The sequence below is a fragment of the Heteronotia binoei genome, chromosome 11, assembly GCF_032191835.1.
Source record: "Heteronotia binoei isolate CCM8104 ecotype False Entrance Well chromosome 11, APGP_CSIRO_Hbin_v1, whole genome shotgun sequence".
Taxonomy (NCBI): Eukaryota; Metazoa; Chordata; class Lepidosauria; order Squamata; family Gekkonidae; genus Heteronotia; species Heteronotia binoei.
The window spans coordinates 24,778,713-24,800,587 of record NC_083233.1 but is presented as its reverse complement, the minus strand read 5'-3'; the positions used below and the strand labels follow the sequence as shown (position 1 = coordinate 24,800,587).

Sequence of the window (21,875 nt, the reverse complement as noted above, 5' to 3'; positions counted from 1 at the left end):
ACCTTTCTGTTTGGAGTGGAATATCCATCACTGATTGCCATGAAATCTAGAGCCTAGCTGAGCCTTCCGGCACCAAGCAGTGAAAATCCAATTTAATCTAAATAAATAAATTATGCAGTTTTAAGGGGGGGGGGCAGCTCCCTACACAAGTGACCCAATAAGCCACTTTAGGTCCAGCAATTTGAGGAGTAAAAGAGCTCGGGAGGGGGGGCAAAAGATGTGGCATGTGCTTTTACTCCCTCTCAGACCTTGGACAGAAAATGCCTTGAGTCAGCCCTGGCTTTAAGCATATTGGACTTATATTTAAGCTTTTGCTTCTTGCAATTCCCCAACCCCCACCGCAGAATACCCCCATGCCTTCCTGCTATAATGATTCTGGCTACAGATCCATACGGCTTCATTTCATGCAGGACTTTTTTTTAGTAGGAATGCAGTTCCAGCTGGCTTGGCGCCAGGGGTGTGGCCTAATATGCCAATGGGCTTTTTATACAAAAAAAGCTCTGATTTCATGTGATTATAAAGTGTGTTTGGCCATGTGTACAATGCCCATCACGTCAAGTTACAAAAACCAATCACAGTCATGGAAGACTGTCCCTGCTTATGACTTATCTCTGAAGTTCATTTTGAAGTTATGAGATAAAATGTGGAGCTCCGTGGAGGTTTCCTTCACTTCTTAGAGAAAGAGAGGGTTACAAATACATTCCAGACAGAACTTGGTTTTTCTTCTTCCAAACTGATGGATCCCTCTTCCCTTTTTGTTGCACAGTGTAAAAAACAGCTGCTGCTCAAGAGGCTTCTGGGAAACAAGGGCAAAAGGCAAACTTTGACAGATGGTGCAGGAGAGATACCAGAAAGAGACTGCTCACAACAGGTGTTGGGTCAGCTGGTGCCAGAGAGTAAGCCCTCAAATAGCCAACGTGCCAGCAGTTCCGAAAGGGGAAAAGAATTTCCCAATGGCAGAGCACTGGGCTTGCCCTGCACAACCGAGCATGTTCCTTCTTGCACACTGACCATCTGATTTCTGCCCTGCTGAACAGTGTGTGTGTGTGTGGGTGGGTGTGGGGGGATGCATTTACCCCAGGGGTGTCAAACAGGGGCCAAACAGGGACCAAATCAGGCCTCCAGAGGGTTCCTATCAGGCCCCCGAGCAACTGGCTGTCATCTGCTTTCTTCTCCCTATATTTTGCTTCCTTCTGCTTAACAATTGCACAGGAGCTACAAAGCAAAACCTCTATTTTCTCCATTGACTGAGGCTCCTCCCTTGGGGAGGAAGGGGGGAGGAATAGCTTGCTTTGCCAGGCTCTCTGAATCGCACAGCAGAGCTACTGAGTGAAGCCTCTCTTCCTTATATTGGCTCAGGCACACATACCCCCCCCCCTCCCATCCTCTGGAGAAGGAAGAAAAGAGCCAGAGCTTCCATTGCCCAGTTCCCCGGATCCCATGGGAGAAATACAAAGAAAGCATCTTTAAGATCAATGAGTGCTAACATTTTAAACATGTTTTAATTTTTAAAAAATATATATTGGTGTTTGTGTTCTTCATAAAATTTATATCTCTGCTCCCTAATCTTAAATAGGTACGCACATAGCCCGGTCTGACATGACCCGGCCCAGCAAGGTCTCATTTATGTCAGATCTGGCCCTCATAACAGATGAGCTCGACACCTCTGATCTAACTCCTCTTTGCTCTGCGAAGGGGCCATGCGCAGCAGCGAGGAGCCAGGGCCAGCCCTCCGGATCAGGCCTGCAGATCCAGCAAATTGCTATTCTCATGACTTTAGAGTGACGGAAGCCTTTCGCTTCAGCTGATCACCTGCCTGCTCTGTTGTTCCTGCCGACTGTTGCTATGCCGAGTGTTCACGCAGCGACCGTGCAAATAAAAACCAGATGTACAGGTGGTGCCTAAGGAGCGACTTTTGATCTGCGCCTTTCATGCTTCCAGCCTTTATTTATAAGGCAGTTAAACCTGTTTCCTCCTGGAGACCCAGGAGGCTTTCCTCCACATTTTTGTGAAAAACATACGCAAGCTTTGGAAACTGCCTCTTTTCCTAGCACAAACACAGAATTAATTTTTAAAAGGCAAGTCTGGGTAGAAAAAGTAATTTAAGATCAGTCGTTCAAAACTGTTCAGGCAGTGAGGCTGAATTTGTTTGGAGTTGTGGTAGATATGCAGTGTGGGGTAGAGGCTGGAGTGTTGAAAGAGCATTGGGGAGGTACACAAGTCCACTGTGCGATAAAGTTCAGTGGGTGGCCCTGGGCTAAACCCACTGAGTGCTTTCACATGTACTAAATAATGCAGATTCACTCCATTTCAGCAACTGTTTGAAAGTGGATTTTGCCATTTCACACGGTACAATCCAATTGCAAAGTGAACTCAAAGTGGGTTGAAAGTAGGGTTGCCAATCCCCAGGTGGGGACAGGGGATCCCCCGGTTTGGAGACCCTCCCCCTGCTTCAGGGTTATCAGAAAGTGGGGGGGGAGGGAAATGTCTGTTGGGCACTCCATTATTCCCTATGGAAATCAATTCCCATAGGGCATAATGAAGAATTGATTTGTGGTATCTGCGGCTCTGGGGGGGTTGTCTTTTGAGGTAGAGGTACCACATTTGCTGCATAGCATCCAGTGCCTCTCCTCAAAACACCCTCCAAGTTTCAAAAAGATTGGACCAGGGGGTCCAATTCTATGAGCCCCTCAAAAAGGTGCCCCTATCCTTCATTATTTCCAATGAAGGGAAGGCATTTAAAAGGTGTGTAGTCCCTTTAAATGTGAAGGCTAGAACTCCCTTTGGAGTTCAATTATGCTTGTCACAACCTTGCTCCTGGCTCCACCCCCAATGTCTCCTGGCTCCATCCCCAAAATCCCCAAATATTTCTTGAATTGGACCTGGCAACCCTAACTGAAAGTGCATTATTTAGTGTGTGTGAAAGAGCCCATTCCCTCAGCCTAGGCTGCCTGAGGCACTTGTGGGGATAAAACAGAGGCTGGGAGAGCCATGTGTCTGCTGCCCGGAGCTCCATGGAGGAAGGATGGGAGAAAAATATACTAAATAAATAAATAAGTGCCTCCCTGATTCAAATTCTGCACTGCTCTCAAAATGGGTTATGCAAATGGGCCACTTCTGCACCAGGAAATAATAACCCTTCTCCCTAAAGAGGCGATGCCAACTCAATGATCTCAACGTACTAGATTTGCATAAGGTTTGTCCCTGCTTTAGCACTTCTTGTAAAAAAGAGGGTGGTGGCTGAACACCTGTTTTGCCTGCAGAAGGTCTCGGGGTCAGTCCTCTCAGGGAGTAACTGCTGAGAAAGACCTTTCTCTTTCTGTCAGTCAGAGATGATGTGCTTTGGCACAAGGCAGAGGTGGTCAAACTTGGTTAATGTAAAAGCCACATAGAATAAATGTCAGATGTTTGAAAGCAGGCAGGCAGGCAGGAAGGAAAATAGATGGGGGGAGGGGGAAAGAAAGCATCTTTAAGTGCATTCTCCAAGCTGCCAGATGTCTTGGAGAAGGGATTTAAAGAGACCAACACCTTCTCCAAGCCAGCTGATGGGGCAGTGGAGGCTTCAAGAGCCACATATTATTGTGTGAAAGAGCCACAGTTTGGCCACCGCTGGCATAAGACAACTTTATATGTTTCCAAGGAACTGGAAACATATGCTTCGGAGAAGGTTTCCTGACTGAAAAACATTCTGGGTCTTAGTCCATTCATTGTTCACTGGCAGCTTTTATCTTCTTGATTTCAAAATATCTGTGAGAAATACCGGCACTTTCTTTTCCACATGGGACTTTTAGCAAGGGATTGTGAGGCATCCGGAAGAACAGGTTAGAGCACCTAAAGATGCCTGTGATTGTTTCTTTCCAAAAACAGAAGAGCCAGGACTCAGGCCTGCCTCGATGCCCAGTCTTTTAGCCCAAAGATTCCTGCCCCATTGGTAATATTAGTCTGGGGTGCAAGGAACACATGCTGCCTTCCAGAGACAGAAGAACTTTTCCACATCCCAAGGCAGATCATCCAGCACTGAAAACCGATCTGTGGTCTTCTAATTACTTCTTTTGAGGCAGCGCCACAGCCATTTAGTGGGAACGCATTGCTTCAACCACACCTGTGGCAGGCAGCCAGAGAAGTCTGTTTTTAGCAAGGTCAACACTGAGCCACTCCTAGTTGGCTCATTCTGGGCTACACAGAAGCCCTTTCAAACCACATTGAGTGTGTAAAAATCAACAGGTGTAGAGGGGAAGTAAGCACATGCAAGGTGTCATGCCAATGGGCATGTTCAAATAACACACTTTGCAACTGGATTTTTACTGTGTAAGAGTAGCAAAATTCACTTGCAAACAGTCACCGTGTGAAAGCAACCAATGTGTATGAGCATGGCATGTTTGCGCATAGGCACCATCTCCATGATCAGGAACATTTCCAAGTTATGGGAACACAGTCTAGGCATGTACACTTTGTGTATGCAGAAACACCATGCCTTTTCAGCTCTGACCACAGTCTGGTGGAACAGTCTCCCAAGTAAGATCTGGGCTCTGAAGGACTTAAAGTTCTGCAGGGCCTGTAAAACGGAGATGTTCCACCAGGCCTACGGTTGAGGTAGGCCTGGTATTGTATTGGCCTCCCCCTGCTCTGTTCTATCCACACTGTTTTCATCTGGCACTGATCTCATCTACACAGCTTCAGTTACATCTACCTGTGCACGCATAGGGACGCTAGGACTAGATGTGTTATTAGTGCCAGGGCTTTTTTATGTAGCAGGACCTTGCATATTAGGCCACACACCTCTGATGTAGCCAATCCTCCAAGAGCTTACAGGGCTCTTAGTAAGGGGCCTACTGTAAGCTCCAGGAGGATTGGCTACATCAGCGGTATGTGGCCTAATATGCAAAGGAGGTCCTGCTTAAAAAAAAGCCCTGATTTGTGCCATCAATAGTGGACTATTAGTGTAGTGTAAACTTGAGATATTGAATTTTAAATTGTTTGTTATGTTTTAATTGGGTGGCACTACGTTGTGTGTATATGTTGTTGTAACCTGCCCTGAGCCTGCTTGCGGGAGAGGGCAGGCTTGAAGCCAAATGAAATGATGAAATCAGGGCAAGCTAGAAGCCAAATGAAATTATGATGATCATCCACACGTAGGTAGTCGATGGGGCCAACCCACTCGTGCCTGCTCCCTGCCTCTGTATGTCGGTTCAGCATGCCCATGGTCATTTGAAAAGGGCTACTGAGCAGAGGATTTCCAGTCCATTTATTTACTCTGACGGACCTCATCAAGCATACAAATTGCATCCATATGGGTCCATTACAACTGGAAAGCATTGGTGGTTGCAGGGGTGGAATTCTAGCAGGAGCTCCTTTGCATATTAGCCGCACACCCCTGATGTAGCCAGTTCTCCAAGAGCTTACAAGGCTCTTTTTTGTAAGCTCTCAGAGGACTGGCTACATCAGGGGTGTGTGGCCTAATATGCAAAAAAGCTCCTGCTAGAATTCCACCCCTGGGTGGTTGAGGCGGAACACTGGCATCAACCTGAATCCCGGGATACCCTCAACCTCACTTCTGACACTCTGGTTGGACCCTACAACTCTCCTCTGCTCCCACTTCTCTCTGGGAGCTACGGATGCAGCCCTCCACTGCAGAGTTTACTCCATCTCGCACTAAGCACTTCTGTTTGCTCAGTTCCAGTGTTTCCCAGTGAGCCACTAAGTGCCTAGAATGAGAGGAAGCTCTGTACCAGAGAGCCACCTCCTTAGTGCCTTGAGAGAAGAATGTGCAGAGCAAAGGAACAAGACCCAAGCCATTCTAATGGGAAGGAGCCTCCAATGGTTTAAGATGGCTTCATTCATTCAACCCCAAATTATCTAATCTAGACCTTTTACAAATCTGTCTTTCCAGTTTACTAGGAGGAATTTGAGGACTAATGAGATTTATTGCAGAGTTCAGATGCATGATTCATACCATCCACAGCAGCTATATATTATGCTTAAAAGTTACAGGAGACAGAAGGAAGAGATTGCAGAGATGTTACAAAGAGAGGCCAGTTTGAAACAATTACCAGCCAGGGAGAAAGTAATCCATTCAAAGTAGATAAGGGCCATCTTGTGCTTGAGGCATCAACAAAAGAATTTCAAAATCTGACATGCAAGTGCTGAATGACTGTTCCTCAAGAAATTAAACACTACGTGTCTCACTAGCTTGAATAAAGACTTGGGTCCCCTCACTCACTATAGCCCACCATCAGTGTTCCCTCTAAGCTGAGTTGGCATGAGCTAGCTCACCCATTTTTGTCTTAGCTCAGGAAAAATGGCCCCAGAGCACAATAATTTATGCAGTAGCTCACAGCTTTAATGCCAGTACCTTACTCTGACCTTCTATCAACAACTGAGAGTCCCTACCCATTCTGAGAGGATTCTGTAATTGGTTATTGTTTCAAACTGGCCTTCTCTTTGTAACTCCTACCCTCCCCCCTGCCTTTCCTTTGTTTGTAATTTTAGCCACAAATATATCTGTTTGATATATGCTCCATTTATGATGTACTCTCAAAAGCCTATACCTCCCCCCTCCCCCAAAAAAATCTCTAACATGCTACTAGACTCAAATATAGCTCAGTTTTTGTATGCACATCATCTGGATGTCAGGGGAAGAGTTTGTTCTGGGAATTATGTCATAGAGAAACAAAACTTGGTTTTGTTTCTCTATGATTGGTTTTAATGTGAATTTAATATGAATTTATTGTTTTATTACTGTGTTGTTCACCTTAAATGTTGTTAGCCGCCCTGAGCCTGCTTCGGCGGGGGAGGGAGGGATACAAATAAAATTTTACATTACATTACATTACAAAACCATGTGGTCTCTTCTCTGAAGTGGCACCACCTGGGAGGAGTCTGACTTCTGTTTGCATGAAAGAATTAGACAGAGGTTGATTCAAGCAGCATCAGTCAACACAGATCAACAATGACTACCCAATAAAGACAGTTCAGGGTAGGACACCCCAGAAGCCGCCACCTGTTTTATACCTCATAAGAACATAAGAGAAGCCATGTTGGATCAGGCCAACGGCCCATCCAGTCCAACACTCTGTGTCACACAGTGGCAAAAATTTTTATATATACACACACACTGTGGCTAATAGCCACTGATGGACCTCTGCTCCATATTTTTATCTAAACCCCTCTTGAAGGTGGCTATACTTGTGGCCGTCACCACCTCCTGAGGCAGTGAATTCCACATGTTAATCACCCTTTGGGTGAAGAAGTACTTCCTTTTATCCGTTTTAACCTGTCTGCTCAGCAATTTCATCGAATGCCCACGAGTTCTTGTATTGTGAGAAAGGGAGAAAAGTACTTCTTTCTCTACTTTCTCCATCCCATGCATTATCTTGTAAACCTCTATCATGTCACCCCGCAGTCAACGTTTCTCCAAGCTAAAGAGCCCCAAGCGTTTCAACCTTTCTTCATAGGGAAAGTGCTCCAGCCCTTTAATCATTCTAGTTGCCCTTTTCTGGACTTTCTCCAGTGCTATAATATCCTTTTTGAGGTGCGGCAACCAGAACTGCACACAGTACTCCAAGTGAGACCGCACCATCGATTTATACAGGGGCATTATGATACTGGCTGATTTGTTTTCAATTCCCTTCCTAATAATTCCCAGCATGGCGTTGGCCTTTTTTATTGCAAACGCACACTGACTTGACATTTTCAGTGAGTTATCTACCACGACCCCAAGATTTCTCTCTTGGTCAGTCTCTGCCAGTTCACACCCCATCAACTTGTATTTGTAGCTAGGATTCTTGGCCCCAATGTGCATTACTTTGCACTTGGCCACATTGAACCGCATCTGCCACGTCGACGCCCACTCACCCAGCCTCAACAGATCCCTTTGGAAATCCTCACAATCCTCTCTGGTTCTCACCACCCTGAACAATTTAGTGTCATCCGCAAACTTGGCCACTTCACTGCTCACTCCCAACTCTAAATCATTTATGAATAAGTTAAAGAGCATGGGACCCAGTACCGAGCCCTGCGGCACCCCACTGCTTACCGTCCTCCACTGCGAAGACTGCCCATTTATACTCACTCTCTGCTTCCTATTACTCAGCCAATTTTTGATCCACAAGAGGACCTGTCCTTTTACTCCATGACTCTCAAGCTTTCTAAGGAGCCTTTGATGAGGAACTTTATCAAAAGCTTTCTGGAAGTCAAGGTAAACAACATCTATCGAGTCTCCTTTGTCCACATGTTTGTTCACCCCCTCAAAGAAATGTAACAGGTTAGTGAGGCAAGATCTTCCCTTACAGAACCCATGCCGAGTCTTCCTCAATAACCCATGTTCATCAATGTGCCTACTCATTCTGTCCTTGATAATGGTTTCTACCAACTTTCCCGGTATTGAAGTCAGACTGACTGGCCTGTAATTTCCCGGATCTCCTCTGGAACCCTTTTTAAAGATGGGGGTGACATTTGCTACCTTCCAGTCCTCAGAGGCTTCCTTTACACAAAGCATTGCTTTTCTTGTTTATACAGGAACTTGATCAGTGCAGAAGTGCTCCAAGGAATTGGCTGTCTGGGAATGTACAAAGGGCTGACAACCTTAAGGGAAAGTTAAATGACAATTTGCACTCTGTGGCAGAATTTGACACCAAACAATGCTGCATATTTGTTAGGCTTCTTCTGGTTTTAAGTTTGTTTCTAAATCAGTTGCTTTTAAGAACATAAGAGAAGCCATGTTGGATCAGGCCAATGGCCCATCCAGTCCAACACTCTGTGTCACACAGTGGCAAAAAAAAAACACCAGGTGCTATCAGGAGGTCCATCAGTGAAGCCAGAACACCAGAAGCCCTCCCACTGTTGCCCCTCCCAAGCACCAAGAATACAGAGCATCACTGCCCCAGATAGAGCGTTCCAACAATACACTGTGGCTAATAGCCACTAATGGACCTATTCCATATGTTTATCCAATCCCCCCTTGAAGCTGGCTATGCTTTATTTGTAAGGCAGAAAGGAACTAGACTCAGACATGGCTGCCCTCCTTACAGTCTAAAGTTGGAGTAGTTTTTTCCATGCTAACATCCAGTGCAAAGTATAGAGGGAGTGTCATCATATTGAAATGCTAGAATGATGCCTTGTACACCAGTTTGGTGTAGTGGTTAAGTGTGCGGACTCTTATCTGGGAGAACCGGGTTTGATTCCCCACTCCTCCACTTGCACCTGCTGGAAAGGCCTTGGGTTAGCCGTAGCTCTCGCAGGAGTTGTCCTAGAAAGGGCAGCTTCTGTGAGAGCTCTCTCAGCCCCACCCACCTCACAGGGTGTCTGTTGTGGGGGGATAAGATATAGGAGATTGTAAGCTCTGATTCAAAGTCTCTGATTCATATAGAAGGGCGGGGTATAAATCTGCAATTCTTCTTCTTCTTCTTCTACACAAGACAGACAGGTAGAGAGGGGGAGTTGGAACATGTCTTTGCAGCTGATCCTGCCCCTCCAACCCACATTCATCCGAACATGACTGATGTATGCTGGCTCCACCCCCATGACCGGGAACATATGTCCCCAACTAAAGTGACGGATGCCAGTATCCATGCAGTAAATAGGCACTGTGCTTACCTTCAGGCAAACACATAATTAGAGGGAATGGGGCCAACGCATTCACACCCCATTCCCTCTCAGTGACTATCAGCCCCTTTAAGCAGCTGTGTCATTTGTACTAAGCTTATGACAGAGGAGAAAGACGAAAATGAGATCACCCCCACCCACCCCCACACACACACATATCCTGAATTCCATGGAAACAGGGTAGGATATTAAGATCAGCAGTCCTATATTTGCAATAGTCTTGAAGCGTGTGAGAGAAAAGGTGGGGAGGAAGAGAATCCAGGGGAAGTTTTTGGGTTTGTTTTGATTTCTGTAAGCTTTGGAACCTCCTGTTGAAAGGTCACTTTGCTAGTTTTTCTGGAACTGCAAAACATATGATTCCCCACGTAATTGTGTAATTCCATGCATTGCAGTTTGGAGATAAGCACTGAAGCACGCTGGGTTTGTTGAAAGCGCAAGTTGATGTGATTGGCGCATCATATTTTCCAAGACTATTTTGGAAAAAAAACCAAGGCTGATGTTGAACCCTCCACCTCCCCCTTCTTGCACAACATCTCTTTCTAAATCCTGACTCAGTAAAATTCTGCATTTTAAAAAGAGTATGTGCATGCAGGCAAAGCCCTATGAAATGTTAGCGATAATGGTTTTAGTGATTATCACTGCTGTGTATATACTGGATTCTGATCAGATATGGCTGAGCCACATCTGGTAAATTGCACAAGTCCTGTTCTAGGTTATCAGAGAAGTTCGAGACAATTTCTAGCAACCAGACACCTTCGAAGCACCAACACAGGCTGTTTGTTTTCATTTGGACAAAATGACAGATCAGAATTTTCTGTTATTCCAATGGTGCTAATCCCAGAGGGGTAGCTATATTAAATCTGTAGCAACCCAAATAAACAGGCGTTTATAGCACTTTAAAGACTAATAAGGTTTCACAGGAACTCCTTTGCATATTAGGCTACACATCCCTGATGTAGCCAATCTTCTTGGAGCTTACAGTACGCCCTGTACTAAGAGCCCTGTAAGCTCTTGGAGGATTGGCTACATCAGGAGCGTGTGGCCTATTATGCAAAGGAGTTCCTGCTACAAAAAAAGCCCTGGGTTTCAGCATCAACTGGAAGCCCTTGAAAGCTTGAACAAGAATACAATCTTGCTAAGTCTGTCAAGGGCCCAAAGGCTCCAGTTTATCTTTACTGTTTGTTCAGTATTATTATTAGGGCTCTTGGCATAGTTTCAATCAGGATCTGAAATCTGAGAGCAATCACATAAAGTCAGTCTTTCACACAACTTCCACCCCTTGCTTGTATTCAGCAGAAAGGCTGTGGCTCAGTGGTGGAGCATCTGCTTTTCACGCAGAAGGTCGAGATTCAGTTCCCAGCACTTCCAGATCAAAGGATCAAGTAGTAGGGTGATGTCAAAGCCCAAGATCTGCCCAAGATCTTGGAGAGCAGCTGCCAGACAAAGTAGGCAATACTTTTTGGCCACTGTGTGACACAGAGTGTTGGGCTGGATGGACCACTGGGCTGATCCAACATGGCTTCTCTTATGTTCTTAATACTGGTCTTGACAGGCCTGATCTCACTCAGTCTAAGGCAGCTTCACACGTTCGCCTGTAAGTGTCAAATCTGGACCAAGGCAAACAACCCTAAATTAAATGAGAAGTGGCCCAAACTGAGCACTACAGACAATATGCAAGGGGGGGGGGAACTAAATCTCTTTTCAAACTCCTCCACCCCACTCCTTTGTCTACGGAACAAAAAATAATTACACAGTATTTAATTAGTTTCCAGATTTCAACTTGATTTTCAATTTGGAACACACTAGCCATGTCAACTGCTAATTTCATGCTGGGCCATGTGATTTGTTTTGAAACATCTGCTTCGCCTCCAGAAGCAACACTCTTCCTTTTGCAAGGTGCCAGCTGGAGCAGAAGCTCTCTCAACACTCCACATAGGCACTTGCCTACCAAGGATGCTATTGGTAGGACAGCAAAGGACAACAAAGGGGTTTCAAGTAGGAAGCACTGGAGACTCTTCACACTTGTAGAAGAAGACTATCTTGAAGATTTAAAAGAAAAGTGGAAATAGAAAACCCAAAATAGCCGATGAAGATGCAGCTTTGCCCTCCAGAAGGCAGGGAATGTTGAAGGCAATTGAGCATCACTTTAAAAAAAAAAAACAGGGAAGAGGAGGGGGAGTTGGCCTGATCCAGCCCCTAAGTATTTACAATATTTTGGCAATTTGGGTCACTTGCACACTCATGTACATGCACAGTTCCTTGTGGGGCATATAACTTGTCGCAAATAGTAAGGAAATGCTGACTGAATTTGGCAGGAGGGGTTGCTAAAGTGAAGCACCAAGCAGCTGACAAGAGTGCCAATTTCCTTTAAAAAATGATCGCATTTCTGTACCTTCAACAGCAGCCTGTCTGGCCGAGTTGAAGAGTGGAGCTTTTCCCTCTCAGTGCTAGGAAGCGTTTCACCTGCATATGTTCAATCATGCTAGCTGGTGCTAAAGCATAATCCACTGTGCAGGGGGAAACAAAATTATACTTCTGAGTGTAAAGACTCCCTGCAAAAAAGAACAGGTGAGTAAGGCTAGAACCTTCAGCCCTGCTGGAATAGCACATTTGCACTTGCAGGCAGTGTTCCCTCTAAGCTGAGTTAGCGTGAGCTAGCTCACAGATTTTTAGCCTCCAGCTCACACATTTTTGTCTTAGCTCAGGAAAAATGGCCCCAGAGCACACTAATGTATGCAGCAGCTCACAACTTTAACGCCAGGAGATCACAAAGTAGAATTTTTGCTCACAAGACTCTGCAGCTTAGAGGGAATGTTGCTTGCAGGCTGTTTTTGCAAAACAAGACTCTGCCCAACCTTTAGTAACGCATGATTCCACCACTTCCTTCTGCTGCGTTATGTCTGCCGTACACACAGCAGGCCTCATTCTGATAGGACACTCCAAAATCAGCATCCTGTCCTGAGACCAAAAGCTGTTACTTTTAAAAACACCATCTGATCTGGTTTCCAGGTTAAAAATCAAAGCCACCCAAGCTTCTTTCCATCCCATTCCATTCTACTCGTCCTTTACCTCGGGTGGTAGGTACATACTGCTCCACGACGCTGATGTAGAGCTGCAGCGTGAGCTGTGGGGTGGAGCCCAGGAAGGCTTGGATCACAGCCATGCGCTTGAAGGCGTTGCGGTGAGTGACCAGCCTGCGCAGCGACTGGCCGACCTCCTGTTCTACCTCTGTCTCCGAGTCTTTGCGGAGCCGCTTCTTGCGCGTGATGGTGACATACGGCTCTTCTTCTATCCCCAACCGGCAATAAATCATCAAGGCCTCTAGACATCTGCAATGAGAGAGAATCCCCACATCAGCGGAAAGGTAGAGCACCTGCCCTGCATATCAAAAGGTCCCAGGTTTGATCCCTGGCATCTCCTGGTACAGGACCTCAAATAAACAGGTATCTGGAGAAAGGTCTCTCTAGCTTTCTCCCCGGGAGACCTATGGCTAGTCCAAACCAACAATACAGAACTAGATGGATCAGTGGTCTGCTTTGATATCGTGCAACTTGGTGTAACCTCAGTCCTTCTCTTAATGCTGTTTCCTTTTTAGACAAAAGCCATCACACTCCGTAGTTAACTGAACTGGAATCCAGCTGTCACAAGGGAAGGAATGATTAGCTCCATTCTCCATGGTTTGGAATTGCCATACACTCTTTGCAGGTCTCTGATCAGCATTTGGGGCACTTAAAGCCTCCCAAAATGTTGACTCTGGAAAACTTTATTGCTGGTTAGAATCTGGAAGGTCAGTGCGGGAAACAGGATGGGGAAGTAGGGGACCTCTTTGGTTTGTTCCAGCAGGAATCTTTCTGTGTTTTTCAATAAGGGGAAAGAGGAAATTAGAGGAGCAGAAAGGGAGCACAGTAGTTTTAATGCAGGACACTTTACATGGGAGATAATCTGCCGCTGGAATGTTCTTATGGGCACAGTTACTACTTTTGTTTTTTCTACAGATACACACAAAATGCTTTCCATGCCCCTGTTTGTTTGTTTTCACGAAAAGTTCTTGAGACAATCCAAAGTTCCTGAAGACAACTAACACCTACCTGCACGTAATTTTAGTATCAAACCAAGCAGGATTTTGAGCTGTTGGGCACAGTTTTGGAAAGACTTGCCAACACTGTACAGGGTTTGTATTCCTTATCAGCTAGGATTGTTATTTGCTTGTAATCTCTTGCATCACTTAAGTTTATTGAGTGTTCCTTTAACGACATGGCCGGGGAAGGAAAGAGAAAATAAAGAAGATTCCCTTAGGAATCCTGAGAAATGTAGTGAGTGTACTGAACATTCTGTGTTGGCAGTTGGGGGGGGGGGGCGGAAATAACTATTAAGCTCTGTGTGTGTATGTGTGAACACAAATGCTCATGTCTACAGCCACTTGCCCACAAGTGTCGAGTGTCTGAGATCCGTGTTCTGTCATCTGTAACACTTGCCTCCTACCTTTGAACATGATGTACTGATGTGTAAGGCATCCCTGAGCCTCCCTCACCCCCTACTCCCCTTTCATGTTTAAAGCATGAGTAGGGGAAAGCGGCACTTGACGGTCTTATAAAATGTCAGAAATCCAGAGTTATGAAAAAGGGTGCCTCGATCAGAACATACGCCTGGGGCTCATCCTGTACAAGGATGCAAGATGACTGTAAAATATAATAGATTCAGGTGGGCAGCCGTGTTGGTCTGAAGTAATAGAACAAAGTAGGAGTCAAGCAGCGCCTTTAAGACCAACAAAGTTGTGTTCAGAATGTAAGCTTTCGTATGCATGCATACTTCTTCAGACAAGGGGCTCAAAGGTGATACTTGACTCCTACTTTGTGAAATATAATGTACTATAATGTAAAATATTCATTAAAATATATGAGGCCTGCTTTTCAGCATGGAATAATTAAACTGCTTGGGCAGAGGCTTAGTAGGGGCAGCAGACCAGGCACACAGTTGTGTTGGTCTTGTTCCTGCAGCACACAGTAAATAACACAGTAAAACACATTCAGCTACTAAACAGCGCTGGTGAGAAAGGGGAACATCAAAGACCTGTAAAATTAGACAGCAGTACCCACCAAATGTGTTGCCCCATGAGAAAAACCCACCTGAGCAATGAGAACTAAGAACTTCAAGAATAGTACCTTGCAAGTTTGAAGGTGTGGACCACTCTGATTGAATGGGCCCTAAAATGTCGCCAAAAAACCCCAAAACTTCTCTATCCCAGCCTTGGAGAACGTTTTGCATTTTTAAAAGTTTTCCCTTAAAGAGGAAACAAACTGGCTGCTCATGAAAAATGGTGGAAGGGAAGAACAGTTTGTACATTCCACACACACACACACCAACCAAATCTCCCTCTCTCTGAGATGCCATAAACTCCCAGAGCTTGACCAGGCTGATTTTTCCCCCTTTATCAGATTCTCACCTGCTCAAGCACTCCATGTCCTTAGTGTATATTCAGTACCCATCAGGACAATGGCTTCTGGTCCTGCCCTCTTCCCAATAGCTTGCGAATCCCATATATCTAGAAACCCCTGCCCTGACCGCGGGTGACCTGGTTTTCTGCTTTCCTGACTAGCAGTGGAAGGGGAGCCATTTTACCATGAAAAACAAAGGAACAAGAAACCCTGCCAAATAATCCCTTATATGCAAAAATAGCATACTTTTAGCAATATGTAGTGTCTGTAAAGCAGGGGTCGTTTTGTAGAAACATAGGTGGTGGAGCTCATCCAGGGATTTGGTATGCAGCTGCACCTACTATTCAATGAACAAGGTGGGGAGGAGGAGGGGGAACCCTCAGAAAGGTTTAGAAGAAGATATTGGATTTATATCCTACCCTCCACTCCGAATCTCAGAGCGGCACACAATCGCCTTTATCTCCCTCCCCAACAACAGACACCCTGTGAGGTGGGTGGGGCTGAGAGGGCTCTCACAGCAGCTGGCCTTTCAAGGACAACCTCTGCCAGAGCTATAGCTGACCCAAGGCCATTCCAGCAGGTGCAAGTGGAGGAGTGAGGAATCAAACCCATCCGCACACTTAACCACTACACCAAACTGGCTCCTGCTATGCTCCTGTGAGCTCCTGCTGAATCCGAGGCCTGTTGTAAAGTCTTTGTATAGAAATGTGTAATTAATAGCTTGGTGATTGTTATTTGTGTGATTTGATTTATGCAAATGTTAAGAAATTATTAATTTAAAAAATACAATGATGGAGTATGCCTGTGCTTTCATATAGAACTTTTTAAAAAACAACAACAAAACCTGTGACTAGCCTGCCAGAAGCAGAATTCTGATAGCTGAGTCAGCTATCTCATTTCGGTTAGAAAGCCAATCTTCCCCTCCAGCTGAGAAAACGTGTGGTGTGTTCTCTTTATCTACAGGAGAGCCAGAATGGTGATTAGCATGGGGAGAGCCGGGTCGAAATCCTTACTCTGCCGTGAAGCACACTGAATAACCGGAGGGCTAATCGCACTTCCTCACACAATACTCATAGGACTGACAACTCATAGGTTGGAAGATGCCCGGAGATTTGGGGGTGGAGCCTGGGAAGGCAGGTGTGGGGTGGGGAGGGGAGGGACTTCAGCAGCATAGAGTCCTCTCTCCAAAGTAGCCAGTTTCTCCAGGGGAACTAATCTCTGCCACCTGGAAAACAACTGTAATCCCAGGAGACCTCCAGGGCCCACCTGGAGGTTGGCAACTTTGCTAGGTCATGGGATAAACCAGGGCAGAGAGGATGTACGGCACTTTCAGCTCCTGGGCAGAAGAGTGGGATAAAAATATGATGGGGTTTCATACTCAGATTGACTCTAATTGCAGCAGCAATAAAATCGATCCTGTAGATCATATTCTCGATTGCCTCAAATTTCAGCTCCAAGAGACAAATTGATCTCCCCTTTTATTTAATCAGGACTTCCTCTCTCCAGAAGTGCAATCTTCTGAGTTACTTAGAAACGAAGACAAACTAACTACCCTGCATGTGGCAAAACTTCTAGCAGCTGTTGTGAAACCACACAAGTTTTGCAGTGGCAATCTTTACATTCTTTCATGTTTTCCTGTGAAACTAGGTTTACTGTGGGACAAGGGTTTGCGGTTTATGACTGTGGTTGCAAAAACAGTCAAGGCAATACATAAATTTTTAAAAAATGTGACCCATAGTTACTCCATCTGTCTTCAGCCTTTAAAGTTTTTCAAGAATTCCTACTCAGCCAGATGGGAGGCAGGCTCTCATATCAGAAATCTGCCTAGGGTTGCCAAGTTCAATTCAAGAAATATCTGGGGACTTTGGAGGTGGAGCCAGGAGACTTTGGAGGTGGAGCCAGGAGACTTTGGGGTGAAGCCAGGAGACATTGGGATGGAGCCAGAAGCAAGGTTGTGACAAGCATAATTGAACTCCAAAGGCAGATCTGGCCATCACATTTAAAGGGATCGCACACCTTTTAAATTCCTTCCCTCCATTGGAAATGATGACGGATAGGGGCATCTTCTTTTGAGGCTCATAAAATTGGACCCTCTGGTCCAATCCTTTTGAAACTTGGGAGGGTATTTTGGGGAGAGACACTGGATGCTATGCTGAAAATTTGGTGCCTCTATCTAAACAAACAGCCCCCCCCGACACCCGTGGATCAATTCTCCATTATACCCTATGGGAACTGATCTCCATAGGGAATAATGGAGTCTCCAGCAGACATTCCCCCCCACCCGCTTTCTGATGACCCTGAAGCGGGGGGAGGGCCTCCAAACCGGGGTATCCCCTGCTCCACTTGGGGATTGGCAATCCTTAATCTGCCCTAGGAGTGGGAGCATTGCAACAACCTGTGGCTGTAGAACTCCATGGGCTTTGGTGCTCAGTTTGAACATTTCTTTCCCATTCATTCTCTCTACAGGGTGTGCAAAGGCAGCCACCATGACAGACTTCCTGAATCTTTGAGTTAAACGTTAAAGTACGTGATCCTCTCTAGCCTTCCAGCTTCCTAACTGATGCACACGAAGGTTCCCACAGGCCCGAATGCAAGAACACGCCCACAACTGTCCTCCCAGGCAAACTACGAGATTGCAGAGCACACACCCTTCTCAAGAAAACCAAGGCAATAGGATTTCTCCAGAGCTTGACTCAGACTGAAACTAGGCTGAAATGCTTGGTGAGCATTCTCGCTCAGGCAAGGCCCTTCCAGCTTGACTGCAATTTCTGGTCTCTTTCCCTCTGCAATTCATTTTTTTTATCCACCTTTGGTGGGAGCTGTGATGTCATTCCCTAAGAACGAAGCATGCAGCTCTTCCCTTAACAGCCCTGGACCCTCCTGCTTGCACTCAAAGCCTCTGCAATGTGGGTTCCTCAAAGCTGCTACAAAATAAAGTGTTTCCATTCCACTCAAATTAAAATGTATGTCCCTCTGAGCTAGGGTTTCCAATCCCCAGTTGGGGGCAAGGGATTCTCTAGTCTGGAGGCCTTCCCTGCACTTCAGGGTTATCAGAAAGTGGGGGGGGGGGGGTTGAATGTCCACTGGACAATCCATTTATGGAGACCAGTACTTATAGGGTATAATGGAGAATCGACTGGTATCTGGGACTCTGGGGGGCCCCTGTTTTTTGAGGTAGAAGCAGGCCTCAGATTCAGCAGGAACTCACAGAAGCACAGCTCCTGAACCTTTCTGAGGGTTCCCCCTCTTCCTTCCCACCTACCTTGTCCATTGAATAGTAGGTGCAGCAGCATAACAATCCCTGGATTAGGAAAGCAGCCAGCCAGCCAGCCACCAGGGGCTTTGCCACGCCCCCAGCAGCCCTCATTAACCCCTAGAGAAACCCACACTGCCCTTTCTCCACTTCTTATGTGATTTTGGGTGTTGGGTGGCTTGTTGGCCTTTTGACTGGCGGGGGGCGGGGAGCCCAGGAGAGTCCTGGGCGAGAGGCCTTTTGGACTGGGTGGCCTCTAGCCAGCCCAAGCAGACCTCACTAACCCAGGGCTCTCCTTTCTTGCACTGGGTTGCTTTTGGTGTGTGGGGGGTTGGCATATGCTAATGAATTATGCTAATGAGCTCCACCACCAATTTTTCTACAAAATGACCCCTGGATAGAGGTACCAAATTTTCAGCATAGCATCTGGTGCCTCTCCTCAAAGAATTCGCCAAGTTTAAAAAAGATTGGATCAGGGCTCCAAGTCTACGAGCCCCAAAAGAAGGTGTCCCTGACCTCCATTATTTCCAATGAAGGGAAGGCATTTAAAAAGAGTGCGGTCTCTTTAATTACGATGGCCAAAACTCCCTCTGAAGTTCACTCGCGCTTGTCACAAACTTGCTCCTGACTCCACCCCCAAAGTCTCCTGTCTCCACCCCCAAAGTCCCCAGATGCTTCCTGAGTCAGACCAGGAACCCTACTTCATGCACTCTTCCCATCCCATCCCTTCAAACAGAAGCATTATCCCTGGGAAATATTAAAACCCCGTTTGGAATCCCCCATTCCTAGAGCAGGGGCACTGGGGCTCAAGCTCACCTGGGCCCAAGGGCTGCCAGGTCCAGGTTGGGACATACCGGGAGATTTTGTGGAATGGAGCCTGAGTAGGACTGGGTGCGAGGAGCAAGGGACTTCAACGGGGTATAATACCATAGAGTCCACCTTCCAAAGTGGCTGTTTTCTCCAGGTGAACTTAATTGGGCCCACATGTCCCTGGGAGACACAGAACTTTACAACATTTTTCTAGAGTTGCCAATTCCAGGCTAGGAAATACCTGGGGATTACTTTTTTTTTTGGGGGGGGGGGTGAAGCCTAAGGGGAGGGGTATGGGAAAGGGAGGGACTTCAATGGGGTATAATGCCATCGAGTCCACCTTCCAAAGCAGCTATTTTCTCCAGGGGAACTGCCTTCTGTCACCTGGAGGTCATTTGTAATCCCCGGAGATCTCTAATAATTACCATCTGGGGATGGTAACCCTAATTGGCTGCCCTGCTTTCTAATTCTAGATATGCTACTGCTGGTTAGGGAAGAAAAGGTACTCTGCACTTTCTCTGAGGCACATTCATCCCCCTGGCTACTACACCTATTCTGAGCCTGAACTTTGGCATCAACAGCACGTTTCATGATTAAAACTAGGGCTTTCTTTTGTAGAAGGAACTCCTTTACATATTAGGCCACACAGCCCTGATGTAGCCAATCCTCCAAGAGTTTACAGTAGGCCCTGTACTAAGAGCCCTGTAAGCTCTGGGAGGATTGGTTACATTAGGGATGTGTGGCCTAAAATGCAAATAAGTTCCTGCTACAAAGAAAAAGCCCTGGACCAAGCCCTGAAAGGAACAGTATCAATGGGTGTCTTGTTGTATTCTGATGTTTTGGAAGCCTCACATGGCTTGAAAGGAAAGGGAGGCACAGCCTGCAAACACAGACACTTTGTTGACTTCCAGATGCTGAGAATAGAACTGAAGGCACATACATGCCTTCCATCCTCACCAATTACGGGGGATGCTGGGAAAACTTAAAATTGAAGGGCAAGGCGGGCAAGTAAAGGGGAAGGAAGAAAGGCAAGACCAAGGAGGTGGAGAACTGGTCTTCCTCTGCTTGTTCCAATCAGAGGAACGCAAATAATAGTTGAATGGGGGGGGGGGGGGTGCTGCTTCAGGAAGAATGATTTATGTCCTAAAAAGTTATGCTGGGGAAAGGAACAGCAACCATATGACCTCGCTGTACACTTTTATAAGCTGGCCTAGCCAAAGACATTCTGGCGCTTGGCCTGGCAAATCAGAACGATGACCCCTCTAACAAAAATCTCATGACCCACCCTTTGGCACAACTCTGTAGGCCCCAGTTCCACTGGAAATTAAATCTAAACATGCGTGTGAAGTGAATGCACCATTTTACACCGCTTCCTCCTCCCTCCCCTTCCTCAGTCTTCTCCCGTGTGTTCAATTTTAGATCATAAGCACTTGAATGGGAGGGCCCTGCTCTCTTGCACTCAATAAAATGCTATACATATTAATGCTGCAATAAAAATAACAATAACATTTACATATTGCTTTGAAGCATTCCAGGCTATTCATATGGCTTGCTGCCTCTCCCTTCCGGTTACCACCTTCTAGCTGTTCCCCCGCTTAAGGCTTGGCATCTGCTACAGCCTGTCCCCTCTATACAGTCAGGACTGGCCCTAGACTGTCTGGCAACCTAAGCAAGGCTAACTTCTGGCAACTCCACCCCCACCCCCACACTGATGTCATCAAGTCACATTGGGGGCACCCAGGGGTGGAATTCTAGCAGGAGCTCCTTTGCATATTAGGCCACACCCCCTGATGTAGCCAATCCTCCAAGAGCTTACAAAAAAGAGCCTCGTAATCTCTTGCTACTAGAGAAGAATCTTGAGAGTCCCTTGGACTGCAAGAAGATCAAATTAGTCAGTCCTAAGGGAAATCAACCCAGACTGTTTCCTGGAAGGTCAGATGCTGAAGCTGAAGCTCAAATACTGTGGCCACCAAATGAGAAGGGAGCACTCACTGGAGAAGATCCTGATGCTGGGAAAGACAGAAGGCAAAAGAAGAAGGGGGCGGCAAAAGATGAGATGGCTGGACAGCATTACTGATGTAACAAACACGAATTCAAGCAGGCTTCAGAGGATGGTGGAAGAAAAGAGGGCCTGGCGTGACTTTTTCCATGGGATCACAAAGAGTCGGACTCGACTGTGCGACTGAACAACAACAACAAAGCTCTCGGAGGATTGGCTACATCAGTGGTGTGTGGCGTAATATGCAAAGGAGCTCCTGCTAGAATTCCACCCCTGGGGGCACCCAATTCGGCGACCCCTGAAGACTGGCGCCCTAGCCAATCACCTAGTTTGCCTGGTGGCAGGGCCAGCCCCGTCTACAGTGGTTCCCGGTTTGTGGCGTGGAAGCGGCAAGCGCTGTCTAGATGTTTTTAGGAGACGCTGCAAGGCCATTTTATTTGCAAGGGCTTTTAACAGGGTTTTAAGCGGCAAGCATTTTCCTGGAGCAGGTGCCTAATGGAGCGCTGTCATATTTTACAAGCTTTTAGTCTTGGAATTGTAAACCATCTCGAGCCACAAGGGGAAGGCAGAGCATAAGTATTTCAATCAGTAAATGAACAGCCTTTACAACAACTCAGTAAAATTGGCTAGTGTTATCCTCTCCCTCTTGCAGACAGGGGAGCGGAAAAGAAGCAGAGAGACCGTGGCTTTCCTAATAATAAATTCCTGGCAGAGACAAAAACTGACCGACAGATTTCCTGATTCGTTTCTCATTCTCTTAATCATTGGGATATTC

General features: G+C 46.2%; 1 protein-coding gene across 1 annotated transcript in view; it reads right to left on the bottom strand.

Moving 5' to 3' along the window:
* XKRX (XK related X-linked) overlaps positions 1-21,875 on the bottom strand; it is a 29,990-nt gene that overhangs the window by 4,583 nt on the left and 3,532 nt on the right. The window contains exon 2 of the mRNA XM_060250004.1: positions 12,673-12,932. Within this exon, the coding sequence (XP_060105987.1) occupies positions 12,673-12,932 (260 nt within the window). The remainder of the gene's footprint in view (positions 1-12,672; positions 12,933-21,875) is intronic.